The sequence below is a fragment of the Eubalaena glacialis genome, chromosome 1 (assembly GCF_028564815.1).
Source record: "Eubalaena glacialis isolate mEubGla1 chromosome 1, mEubGla1.1.hap2.+ XY, whole genome shotgun sequence".
Lineage (NCBI taxonomy): Eukaryota > Metazoa > Chordata > Mammalia > Artiodactyla > Balaenidae > Eubalaena > Eubalaena glacialis.
In genome coordinates this window covers 169,703,710-169,715,695 of record NC_083716.1, presented here as the reverse complement: position 1 = coordinate 169,715,695, position 11,986 = coordinate 169,703,710, and the positions used below count along the sequence as shown (strand labels likewise).

The window sequence follows — 11,986 nt, the reverse complement described above, 5'->3', positions numbered from 1 at the left end:
CGTCCCCGCCGGCCTGGGCTCCCGGACGCCCTCGACCGCAGCGCGCTCTGTGCCCGCCCGCCGGCCACCCTGACCCGCGGCACCGGCTCGAAGGTGAAGAACGCAGGGCGCAGCGTCTCTGGGCTCGAGCGGCGCCTGCCCGCCGCGCTCGGCCCCAAGCGGCTGGTGGGCAAGGAGCTAAGATGGCGAGGGATGCGAGTGGCGGGAAGGCTGGAGCCAGAATAGAATGCTAGCCGCACGCTCGCCTTTTTTTCTTTCTTTCTCTTTTTGAAAAGACACTTTGGAAAACTGGGGAAATCTGCAGTTTACGGGGAGGATTCGTCATCCTTCTCCGTCCCTCCCCTGACTCCTACCCTCACGGAGATAAAAAGGCAACTCGAAATCTAACCCGGGACGCGAACTCTGGTTCCTGCAGGCCCTCCCAAAACAAACTCTGATTTCCTTGGAATAGCAGCAGCTTCTGCGACACATTGACAGTGTCACTTCACTAGACACCCAAGACTCCTTGGAAGCCAGGAGAAATGATCATGCTTGCAAAGGACAGAAAAGCACACTGCCTCCGAGAGGAGCGCGGAGCTGCAAATTTACCTCACGCTGACTCAGTCCACACAGCAGATGGTGCAGAGCTGCAAGGGAAACGACCTCCCCAATTTTTTTAAGTACTTCCTAATAGCAGCTAAGTGCGTCTTTCAGTACCGGGCACTACGTTCCTGTGAAATCTATCCTCGGCTTCTAAGAGCTTCGTTTCCGCACATGACACCGACTCCTTTGCTCGCGGTGACTCTGGCCCGAGGGCGGCAGGCCTGGCCGGGCGCCGCGCTCCGACCGCCAGGCTCACTCCCGGGAGCCCAGCGCGGCCCCCGCTACCCTCGCCCTCGGCCTGGGCGCCCCCGGGGCCTCCCGGCTGCACGTGCGCCTCCTGCTCGGCGGCGCCGAGGTCGCAAGAGCGCAGGGCCAGTGGGTGATTGCAGGAATACACTGCTCCACTTCACTCGCCACGCAGGCCCCCTGTTTTGTGCTTTTTGTCCTCTTGTTTAGTTCTTAGGTGTGGGAACGGAGAAACACAAAGGAAAATCAGTCTTCGCTTTTCTGTGTGGCAGACAAAACTCCGCGGAACGCCGTCTAGTGGCGAAATCGCCCAGGGAAGGCAAATCGGTCTTGTTCCCCCCACCAATTTTCATTTTAATTGGAACTTTGAAGCCTCTTTGCATCTGTCAAATTGCAAAGGGGATACACGACCATCTCTGGGTGGTGGTAAATTTCGTCCCATAAACTGAGACTGGCCCAGACTAAGCAAGAAGGTTGAACCATTCTCCACCTCTTTCTTGGATCTCGTTTCTCTGGACACAAAAGTACAAAAATCGCTTCTCCAGGAGGTAAAGGCAGAGCTCTGCGGACACCTTGACTAAGACGCAGCGACCCCCCAGCTGGAATATCCACATTTCTGCATTTTTTTCTCAAGGGATGGAGATCTGGCTTGGGCAGGACTGGCACAGGAGTTCCGTTGCAGAAAAGACGGAGTGGTGCCCCCCAGATACCTCCTAAAGCAAGTTTTAAGCTCAGTGGTTAAATACCGACCTTTCACGAGTTTGCTCTATGAATCCTTCCCCCCCCCAACCCCTCCCAATCCCCCCAAAACAATCCACTCAAGAAATGTAGGCCATCCTGTGTATTCATTTACGGATTCACCACTCAACTCCAAGGCCTCGTGTTTAAAGACCGGAATTTTCGACATCTGCCTAGAGCTGCGGTCAACAGCCTATTTTGACAAGCATTTAAATCACACCCTTCTCTTGCCCAAAGCCTCCCTCCTGACTTTGTGAAATTTAAAGAAATTCTAAATTTCGTATTAAAGATCCTCCTTTTCCTGCTCACGTTATTTCCCACTTAAAGATATAAGGAAGTGTCTACATTTTCCTGAAAAAAAAAAAGAGTGCAACAAAGTGAAACGACTCACAGGGAACTAAGTAGTTGTAAATAAGAGTAAAAAAAGTAATTACTGGTGGTGCTATAAAACAAATTTAAGAGGAAAATGGGAGGTAGTTCCCACTAAACAGACTGCCCCATATTGGAGTAGGGACAGGCTATTCTTCCTTAACCCTTAAAAATAATCATCTATAATTAAATTATTTTCAAACTGTAAACTGCTTTCAAACACCATAGCATTTTACCAGATTTATTTTACTTGTTATACACAGACGATACAAACGAGCAAAAAACAAAACGTTTCTCAATGGAGTGTGTACTTGTATAAATTATTCAGTTCACAGACAAAACGAAACAAATATAAAAATCACAACATTAGATTTACAGAAGAGCCAAAATATACACACGTTTAGACCCTGAATTCCTATCAGGAAAAAAAATCCCCCCAATGGACTGGAATCTAGATTGAATATTGTGTATGATGCATATTTCACATTAATTTTAAAATACAAAAAAAAGTATAGGTTTGCTACACAACATTAGAAATCCTACTAATCTATTTTCAGGGGGATTAGTGCTCCTTATCAAATATAACAAGACTTAGTGGGAGGGGGAAAAACAGTTTTACTTGCATTAATGCTAGTGTTTTCCCAAGGAAGTCAAATTGCAGCTGTTTCTAGGTGGCGGGGAAATCATTTTCAAAACTAAAATGCAGTAAAATATACAACTCACACAATTCATCTTCACTAGACTACACTATAGTTACCAACAATTCAGTCATCTATATCATTAGTAGAATATTCATTACAAAGATTTACAGCATATAAAGGTGGAGGGGGGAACTGAAAAGATACTCAGAAACAGTTTGTCAGCATATGTGGCACCTGCACAGACCAGTAATGGATTTGGCACTTGGGGAAAAACAAATAAGGCAAAATAATATTGCTGATGTCGAGCTATTCTATTTAGAAGGAAGGGGTAAAAAACATATAACTCCAGTTAGCTTTGCTTTGCAGGCATCATGCCACTTAATCGACTTGCCTATGAAAAGACACCTATCCTTTACAGGTGTTTGGTCAGATTCTCCTTAGCTATTTGTGTGCAGTAGGGCACAGAGTAATTATTTCATGCAACGGATTGAGGAGAAGTGAGAAACCCATCATTATCTAGTTTTTCAAGTTTCAAGTTTTCAGAGCCTCTTAGAATATTGTTAATTATCCCACCAGAAAAAAATGTTTAAAGGGGAGGGGGGGTGGAGGAAAAGGCAAAGAAAGGAAAAGAAATGAACGAGAAGGTTAAGCGTGAACTGGTTTTGTGCCTTGACGATGAGAATAAAAACTAGCCATTCGTTACAGTAAATTAACACTATATACAGTCATTTCACAGGCTTTGTTCCACTAAAATTATTAACATCCCTACCATCCATCCATCCATCCACTCGGGGATAAGAAAGGACGCGCTGGGGGGTCCAGGTTCTAGAGTCAACATCCTACGGTTAATGGGGAGGCCGAGACTTGGCGGGTCGGAATAGCTGCTGCCTGACAGGACTGCCCAGGTCTCCTAAAGGTGAAGAGTTTCATTACCAGAAAGGGAAGGAGAGGGTGAGAAAAAGACGAGGGGGAGGGGAATTGTTGGGAGGATAACTTCACAGAAGGTTCGTAAGTAGGAAAACCAAAAGGTTTACAGCCAAGTTGAAGGTCGGTGCGCTAACTGCGGAAACTGCTGTGCAAAAAAAAAAAAAAAGAAAGAAAGAAAGGTTAAAATTACACTCGGAGACCTGTACTAATCCGCCGCAGACGGTGATCGAGGGTCAAACAAACTGAGGGGGCGCGCGAGTGGGGCGTGGGCAGGAGGCGCAGGGGGAGAGGCGCGAGGGGCTGGCGGGGGCCCGGCCGCGGCGGGGCGCGGGACCGAGGCGGGCAGGGGCGGCCTAGCTGTGCGAGTAGAAGCCGTAGTAGCCGCCTATGTCCTTGGCGCAGTTCTTCTCGCAGTCCCGCTGGGCCAGCACCTCGCTCTTGAGCGGGGACGAGCTCTCGGACACGGGCGTGTCAGCGGGCGAGATCCGCCTCCGTTTGGCCTGCTCGTAAATCCCCGAGTCGCTCGAGTCGATGGACTTGATGGAGGAGGGCGTCTCGATCCAGCTGGAGTCGGACAGGTCCTTGGGCTTGGCGTCCTCGGCGCCGGGCGGCAGCGGCGAGCGCTCGGCGGCCAAGCCCTCGGCCTCCTCGCCCAGGTAGGGGTTGGCGCCGGCCATACGCGCGGCGGCCGCGGCGCTGTTGGGCCAGCAGGGCAGCACCGAGCCCGACTTGGCGCCGCAGTACTGCGGGGGGCTGCGCGCGCCCCAGCCCGACGGGTCGGCGTAGTAGCCGAGCGGGCGGCCAGTGCAGCCGGCCGCCTGCAGCGGCAGCGCCTTCACGCCCGCCGCCGCATACGAGAGCAACGTGGCCGCGTTGCCCGCGAAGTCCGTGGCCGTGTCGTAGGCCGAGGCGGCGAAGTCCAGCCGGTTGTTGGCCGGCGTCACAAACCAGCGCTGCGGCGACGGCGCGCCCGGGTCCTCGGCCTGCTGCGGCGACAGCAGCCCGTTGGTGTGCGGCACGCTGCGGTCCGTCCCCGGCCCGGGGCCCGCGCCCGCGCCCGGGTGGAAGCGGGCCTTGGCGTAGTTGCTCACGAACTGGTCCTGCAGGAAAGAGCCGGCCATGGCGTAGCGGGCCCCGGGCACGATCTGCGAGCGCGGGGAGTCGTTGGGCGAGGGGGTCAGGCGGTCCATGTCGCAGCCAGTGTAGATCCTGCGAGGGAGGGAGAGAGAGAGAACCGAAGGGTGGCGCCAGGTCCCTTCGGGGGGCAAAAGGGAAGGCCACCCCTGGTCGCCCACCCGCACCATCTCCACGTGTAACATGCCGTCCAGGATGGAGACAGACAAAAGGTCACAGACCTGCATCATCTCCAAAATAAATCGTGACATTATAAAGGAATCAATCTGTCTATTCAGGGACCTAAAAATGATACAGGTGAAGAGGAAGGCTTCCCTCCTCTCTTGCGATCTCTCGCCAGGTGCACAGGGGGCCCGAGAGAGGAGCACAGCAGGGGATTCTCATCCCACTTCTCCACTGTATGTGTACACATTGAGGCAGATTTACCCAGGAACTAAGGTGTTATTTGCCCAGTGGGCCTTTTTTCTTCGGTGAGAGTTTCTGAGCGAAATTTCTAAACAAGTCACCCACTTCCACCCTTTTAAGACCGCTTTCTTCCATTTGACACACACGCGGGCCCCCCAGGTACTGATAAGCATCAGACTGGTCTTCGCCAGTCTGCTGAGACCCGGAGGGTTACTGCTGGAAGCCTCCGCAGGACTTACTGTCTTGTTTTCCCCGTGTGATCTTTCAACCCCCCGCCCCCCACCACTAATACAAACAAGAATTACTACTTGGAAACAAAGTCATCAATCAGTAAAATTCTTTTGCAAAGAAAAAGCGTTCTTTACTCTGACCTTCTTTCCCCAGCTTTTGATCTGTTACTGGTTAAAAACAACAGTAACAACAACTTGGGGGGCAAACTCTTAAACTACAGTTATCAACCTCCGCCAAGCAATCTCGCACTAATAATAGCCCATCCCTATACAACTTGATTATGTGTACCAGGCACCCTTGTCTAGGACTGTACAGACAGTAATTTATTTAACCATCACAACAATTTTCCAAGTTAGGTACCATTATTATCCCACTTTACAGGTGAAGAAACTGAGGGAAAGGGAAGTTAAATAACTTGCCCAATCACATACAGTAATTGTGTTACTAAGAATTACCTTAAATAAAATAGTCAAAGATTAGCTCTAGGCCCTGGGCCTAGAAAATCCCATTCGAATTGAGAAGGAACCAGAGATTGGATCAAGATTGGTCGAAGTATTTTCTCATACACATACACACATGCCTCCCTTTTTATTTAGCTCACACATAAATGTTTTAATCTTTAATCAACAGACTGTTTTGAAAGAGAGCCTCAGTCTTGTCAGACCTCAATCCTTTGGGGAGGAGATTCCCTGGTGAGTGGCCAAGCAAACCCCCTGGCCCCCCTGAACTCTTCATTGCTCTCCCTGTTTCTCCAAAAGTGAGCCAGGCCCAAATAACCAACATTAACAGTGGAAAGGGAGTGTCATAAACCATTCTACTCTTCTCTAACCCATAAATGTCTAAGATATCCACTTGTATAGTTAAAGAAGCTTTTTATGAGAAATATATAGTGATTTAAGAACCAAATGGAAGTGGTTTTTTCCAACAGAAGTCAGCCAGAAGAGGGGCAGGTGAGGGTTATGCTGTGGCTGCTCAGGTGCAGTTTGCTTACTGCACAAAATTTCCCTCCTGAAATTTAATTCCAGCCTCAAATAAGAACAAGTAGAGGGAGGCAGGAAGGGAACATAACCAGCAAGGTGCAAATATCTTCTCTGTTTACCACCACAATATTTTAAAAAGAAAAAAAAACAATCTGCAAAAGATACAGTTTATATGCCCATGCAGGTCCCAACCCACTTGGGATTACTGAATTGATTTGTGCAAAATAAATGCTTTGGAACAGATGTTCACAGCAGAATTAAAAGCTCAAAATCTACAAGACCGCCTAGTACAGAGGCCAATATCTCTGGTCTCATGGGCCACACACTTTCCACTGTGCTGAGCCCACCTTTTTTAGATTGTGAGGAAGGACTAGAGTAGCCAAGTTTTTTTTCTGGGGAATCATACTGATGAGGCTTGCTTCCTTTGGACCACTTTTGAGGGATGCACATGACAGTTACAGGCAGTACCATCAATGACTGTCTTTTCAATTTGTTATAAAAAATATCAGGAGGGAAGTTTGGTATCTACCTGGAGATAGCCATTTGTCTCCTCCACAAATTTAATCTATTCCTAGTCAAAGACAGCTTCAACTTTGTAGTTCTATCCCAAGCACTTAATGCAAGCCATGAAATTAAAATTTATGTATCCTTCCCTTCTATGGTCAGAAAAAAGTGAAGGGATCACCACAATGCAGATTTAGATCTTGCTATATAACTCTATCTGAACTCCTAGGCACTATACCTGGGCTCTGAGCAAGAACGCTAGAACAAGCCCAGGAAGTATTCAGTTTACACCTACTGTTGCCCCCAGAGGACAGCATTTTGATAGAAAAGAAATGGAGATAGGTAAGGGAGGCCTGGAGAAAAGGGAACCAACACATTTAATTAAAACGCACCTAGATACAAACGATAAGAGGAAATATTTTTCTTTCGAAGCATAAATAATACACAGCAACAGAACCTGGGTCCTTCCCAAAGCCTGAAGTGACTGCAGTATCGGCTGTGCTCGTGAACTTGTCTGTAGTGGGTGCACATTTTTATTCAGTCCATAGTAAACTTGCACAGGAAAAGCTATTACACAAAACTTGGAAATGGGTAAATAAAAGTCACATATGCCAAGGAGACTGTAACAACTGCCAGAGCCACATGCACTTTCAGGCAGACTCGGGCGGTTTCAGACACAGACAATCTGAGCTGAGCATCTGCAGTGCCACATACAACTCGCACACCCGGGAACCAGGGCGGCTTCCCCAGCCAGCCAGTCCCCGAGCCCCGCCAACAACTTTGTAATTCACGCAAAAGCTAAAAATAGGCGGAGGAAACCTTTCACCAAAACCGCAGAAGTACTAAGCCAGGTCACCAGAGAGAAGGGGAGCCGACAAAAAGGAAAGGAAAACCTCGAAAACAACCCTGTCTTCACACTTTCTAGCTTCCAAAAGCCTTGTACAAAGCAATCCACCTTTGACCTAAAGCCCAATTCCACAAATTTGAGAAGGTGCAAAACTACTTACGTGTCATAATTATCCCGAAATCCTTTTGCAAAGGGGTTGTGATCTATTTTCAGTTGTGTAATCTGGAAAAGAGAAAAAAAGATTAATACGATTTTACATTCTATACAGAGGATTGGGTGTTTAAGGATATGTCATCTGCCGCTTTTTACAGGGGCTTACGGCCCACAATTTCATTAAATAGCAAAGTTTCCCTAACTGAAAAATTTGAGGGAATGGGTGGAAAGGGAAAAAAAGAAAGTATGATGAAAGTTATGAGGAACATGTTTAAATTAATGGTGACTAAAACTAAAGAATTGCTTTCAATTAGCTCTCCCATGTGTTCTAAATTGGTCCAAATACTCATTTTTTAAAATACTTGTTACATAATGCACTTACTCAGGCAAAAATCTTTAAGGGGCACTTGAATTCATCACTAAAAAATGTTGTGTATCTTAAATGTTCCATCATATTTTTTAAAATTGGTCGCTTTTGATACACAACTTGAAGAACCCACAAGTTGCATCTTAAAATCAGTTTTGATTTAAAATAAGTGCATATTTTTAACTTCTAATATTTTCATTTAAGTTTTTAAAAAACACCATCACTTCTAGTAGTCAAATCAACAGTAGTAAAATAAGTTTCTGCAAACTTGCAAATGCTTAAGTTCAAACTGCTAGAAAACTCACTTCGTAGCCCCCAGTAATTTATTGTAGTTTTTAAATATATGAATGTGGGTTTCTTTTGATCACCCAGCAAGTGATGTTTGAAAACTAAATAAAAATTCCCAAGAGGCCCTAGAAATTCTGGTCACCTTAAAGGTGGCCCGGGTGACCCGCGACGGAGACGAATAGGAAGCGTTTTCCCACCGGCTAGGTATTTAGGGAAGGTGCCCAGCAGGCCCCTAGCCCTACGCCTAAAAGGCTCAGCAGAGCCAGCTGCGGCTGACGTTAGTGCCAGAGCGGGGGATGGCCGGGGGTAGCGGCGCGGGCCTGGAGAAGCCGGTGCCGACCGCCGCGCGCCCAGCCCCCAGGCCTCCTTACATCGGTGTTCTGGTAGGCGGTGACGGCGATGAACTGAGTCTCGGGAAAAGTGAATGTCTGCACGCGGCCGGGCTGGCTGGTGTCCTCCGTGCCGTCCTCGTTCACTTCCACTACATGCAGGCGGGGCTGGTACTTGTGCAAGGACTGCAAAACCACCATCTGTGCGGCGGAGAGAAAGGGGAGCGCCGGGCGGCGCGTTAACGCGGACGGCGTGCGCGGGGCTCTGCGCCGCGGGCCGCGCGAAGGCTGCAAGGAGCCCGCCGCCCCTACTGACTGACAGCGGGCCTCGCCCGGCTGGTGACTGGCTGGCTGGGGCGCACCAGCCCTCGCTGCCCCGGAGCACGGATCGCCCGAGCACGGGAGGAAAACCAAACCCGACCGCCCGATCCTCAGGGCCCTTCTCCCAGTCCTCCTTTAAGGAGAAACAAAGATTTTCACAACCTGCAGATCCTGCGCGTTTCCTTCTCAAAATCAACCAAGTATTTGTACTTGGGAAGGTTGGGAACTCGGGATTGAGCGTGAGGGGGGGACAAGAACAACTTTGTAGATTGTTTAATATAATTTTGGAGGATGGAAATAGAATTTTTTAGAAGTCTTTTTTAATGAAGCAAAGAAACGTGTCCAGTTTCTCATGTTGATTTAAAGTGATGAACTGGATCTTAGGGAGGGACGAGTATGTATAAGTGAGAGTGTGTGTGTGTGTGTGTGTGTGTGTGAGAGAGAGAGAGAGAGAGAGAAATGAGCGCTTGAGCCACTGACCTGCCCATTGTTGTTTGAAGCTCCTTTGTTGTTTGTAAGTTTTAATTTTCCAAAAGAGATTTCTTGACGCATCCAGTGAGCCCCCGTGTTGGGGGAATCCGGATGCATATAGACCCGATTTCCTAGAGAAAGAAACAAGTTGTTTACACGTGCCCCGGGCACTGCCCAGTCCCAGCTCCTCACCACGTAGGACAAACACACATACACATACGCACACCCCTTATTCCACTGTGAGGCCCATTAGCTGGGGCTTTTTTAGGCCGCGCTTTCTTCCTATTAAGTGGGATGATTAAAATAGCTTTTGCATAATCCTCCCCCTTCTCGCGGCTCAGTCTGTCCCCCTATCCCTCTCGTTTCCTTTTAGAAGTCATTGGCCGATCGTTTTAAAAGTCGCTCGAGCCAGTCCACAAAGGCTTTAATTAATCATTCTCACCTAAATAAGTGTCAGGAAAACGTGTTAATTGGAAGGACTTGCCTTGCACATTGGTGTCCGCTTTGCCGCAAGGAACCCATTTGCCTCCTTGAAACCTCCAGTGATTGGGATCCGCCAAAATCACATCCACAAAAATATTGTAATGAGCCGTGGGATCGAGACCAGAAATGTTAAAACTTAAAAAAGGAAACATGCGCCTATTTAAATTAGGAAGGGGGGAGAAAACAAGGGGGAAAAACATAAATGTTAAAGATTAAATGCAAGAAGCGAGGCGCCAGATAGCAAAGCAAAACTTGTTCTCTCAGCGTCAATGAGCGAATGTTTGCTGGGTTGGAAAAGGGGTGGTGGCGGAGGAAAAGAAGTGGGGCTGAAGTCGGGGAGTCGGCAGGTGAGCTGGAGTGGGGAGTCGGCAGGTAGCACTGCCCAGCTGGAAAGCGAGATTGGCGACCCGAATCTCCACCTGTCGGTGCATCGGGCGTTGATGCGTCCCTCCCATCTCCCGGCCGCCGGCCAGGGCTCTCCCCCTCTCTCTCTCGCTCTCCTTTCTCCGGCCACTGCCTGGCTCTCCGACCACCTTTCTAGAGCGGGACCCCCCTCCCCGACATCACCGCGGTGGCTAGACCTTCCACTTTACGTTTTTCCAACACCAGCCAACTCTAGGACGCGCCAGAGCGCCTTCCACTCCGCTCCCGACCCCAAATCTTCGCTGCCGCGGCGGTCACAAGCCGGGTGCACTTGCCCCCGGACCGCGCCTGGAGCAGCGGCAGCCAAGAACGTAGCATTACCTGCCCTGTTTGGTGATGATCATCTCCGTTTGGTGCCGGTGAAATTTCAGCCAAAGGGGCCTGTTGCACAGGTACACCTGCGCTTTGCCGGGCACCAGCCCGGGCTGTGTGGAGGAGAACTGGTAGAACGGGGCTCCTTGGTAGGAGTGGCCGTACTGCTGTGGGTAGGGGTAGCCGGCGGTGGGGTAGCCCTGCGGCGAGGAGTTGGACAGGAGGCTGTTGTAGGCTCCGTTGGTGATGACCGGGTGGTGGGCCATGTAGCGGCTGGGGCTGCCGATGGAGAAGGCGGGGTGCGCGGGTCCGTGCTGGCCGGCGTACGGGAACATGGCACTGGGAGCAGTGGCCGCGGACTGTGGCTGGCTGGACTGAGAGAGGAGGTAGCGATCTGCAGCAGAGCCATCGAAACTGTGACGAAGCTCAGAGACCCCGTCCAAGACAGGAGAGAGTTTACTTCTCTGGACGTCCCCTGGTGAGTCCTTGGAGTCAGGAAAATTGTCTGTATCTGACTGATTCGTCATCCCCCTGGTAATTTTTTTCAAAGGTGAACTTCTCTCCAGGTTGTCAGTGGTCGAGATAATGGGATGATCGTGCAAGACGAGCTCAGATCCGCCTGAATGTGGGTAGCTGCTGCTCACATTGAGAAATTTCTTGGAGAGCATGATAGAAGGAGAAAGGCAGTGCTCCAGCTGCATAGCTCTGGAACCTGAACACTCGCCCTCCTGTCCCTGGTTTTTAAAGTCCTATTTATCATAAACTAGAAATCCACAGACCCCCTCACTAGACAGAAAGCACTTCAACCAGCAAATGCTTCTCAAAGGTTTGATTTACTTTTTTTTTCCCTGGGAGAAGAGATTGGCCAATTGACACTATGCAGCAATCAGAAAAGGCTCACTTTTGATCTTGCTGCTTGTGCAGCCGATGAAACGGCTCCTGCCATTGGTTAACTGCTGACAGTAATTTAATTAGATAGACATTAATTAGGATAATCACCTGGCTCCTGGTCGCTGCGATCATGGCAAACTGAAGGGGATGATTTTATTGTTGGCTTGGGGGTGGGGTGGGGAACGTGTGTTAGTTTTACGTGAGCACTGTTGTGTCACCTTTAAGCTTTGTGACCACTGCTTTAGGAAGATTCAAAGATGTGCAATTTACTAAACATTTTCCTACCTTCTCCCCCCACCTCCCTCCTTTGGAGCTGAGGGGCGGAGGAGGGAATTCAACGATGC

General features: G+C 49.3%; 1 protein-coding gene across 1 annotated transcript; it reads right to left on the bottom strand.

Moving 5' to 3' along the window:
* Nucleotides 1-3,856: 3,856 nt before the first annotated feature.
* TBR1 (T-box brain transcription factor 1) lies at nucleotides 3,857-11,452 on the bottom strand. The gene is made up of 6 exons (XM_061200674.1): nucleotides 10,761-11,452; nucleotides 10,018-10,172; nucleotides 9,543-9,664; nucleotides 8,784-8,942; nucleotides 7,765-7,826; nucleotides 3,857-4,712 (listed from the first exon to the last, which is right to left on the bottom strand). Exons 1-6 carry the CDS (start codon nucleotides 11,450-11,452, stop codon nucleotides 3,857-3,859), a joined length of 2,046 nt encoding a protein of 681 aa, XP_061056657.1.
* Between the last annotated feature and the right edge of the window lie 534 nt (nucleotides 11,453-11,986).

Bases quoted from the DNA above. Each gene is read 5' to 3' on its own strand.
- TBR1 (XM_061200674.1), bottom strand. From the start codon at position 11,452: ATGCAGCTGGAGCACTGCCTTTCTCCTTCTATCATGCTCTCCAAGAAA. The intron at 10,173-10,760 runs GTAATGCTACGT...TAATTTAAATAG, and splicing joins ATCATCACCAAACAGGGCAG to GCGCATGTTTCCTTTTTTAA. The intron at 8,943-9,542 runs GTCAGTGGCTCA...TCCGCCGCACAG, and splicing joins CTTCAAACAACAATGGGCAG to ATGGTGGTTTTGCAGTCCTT.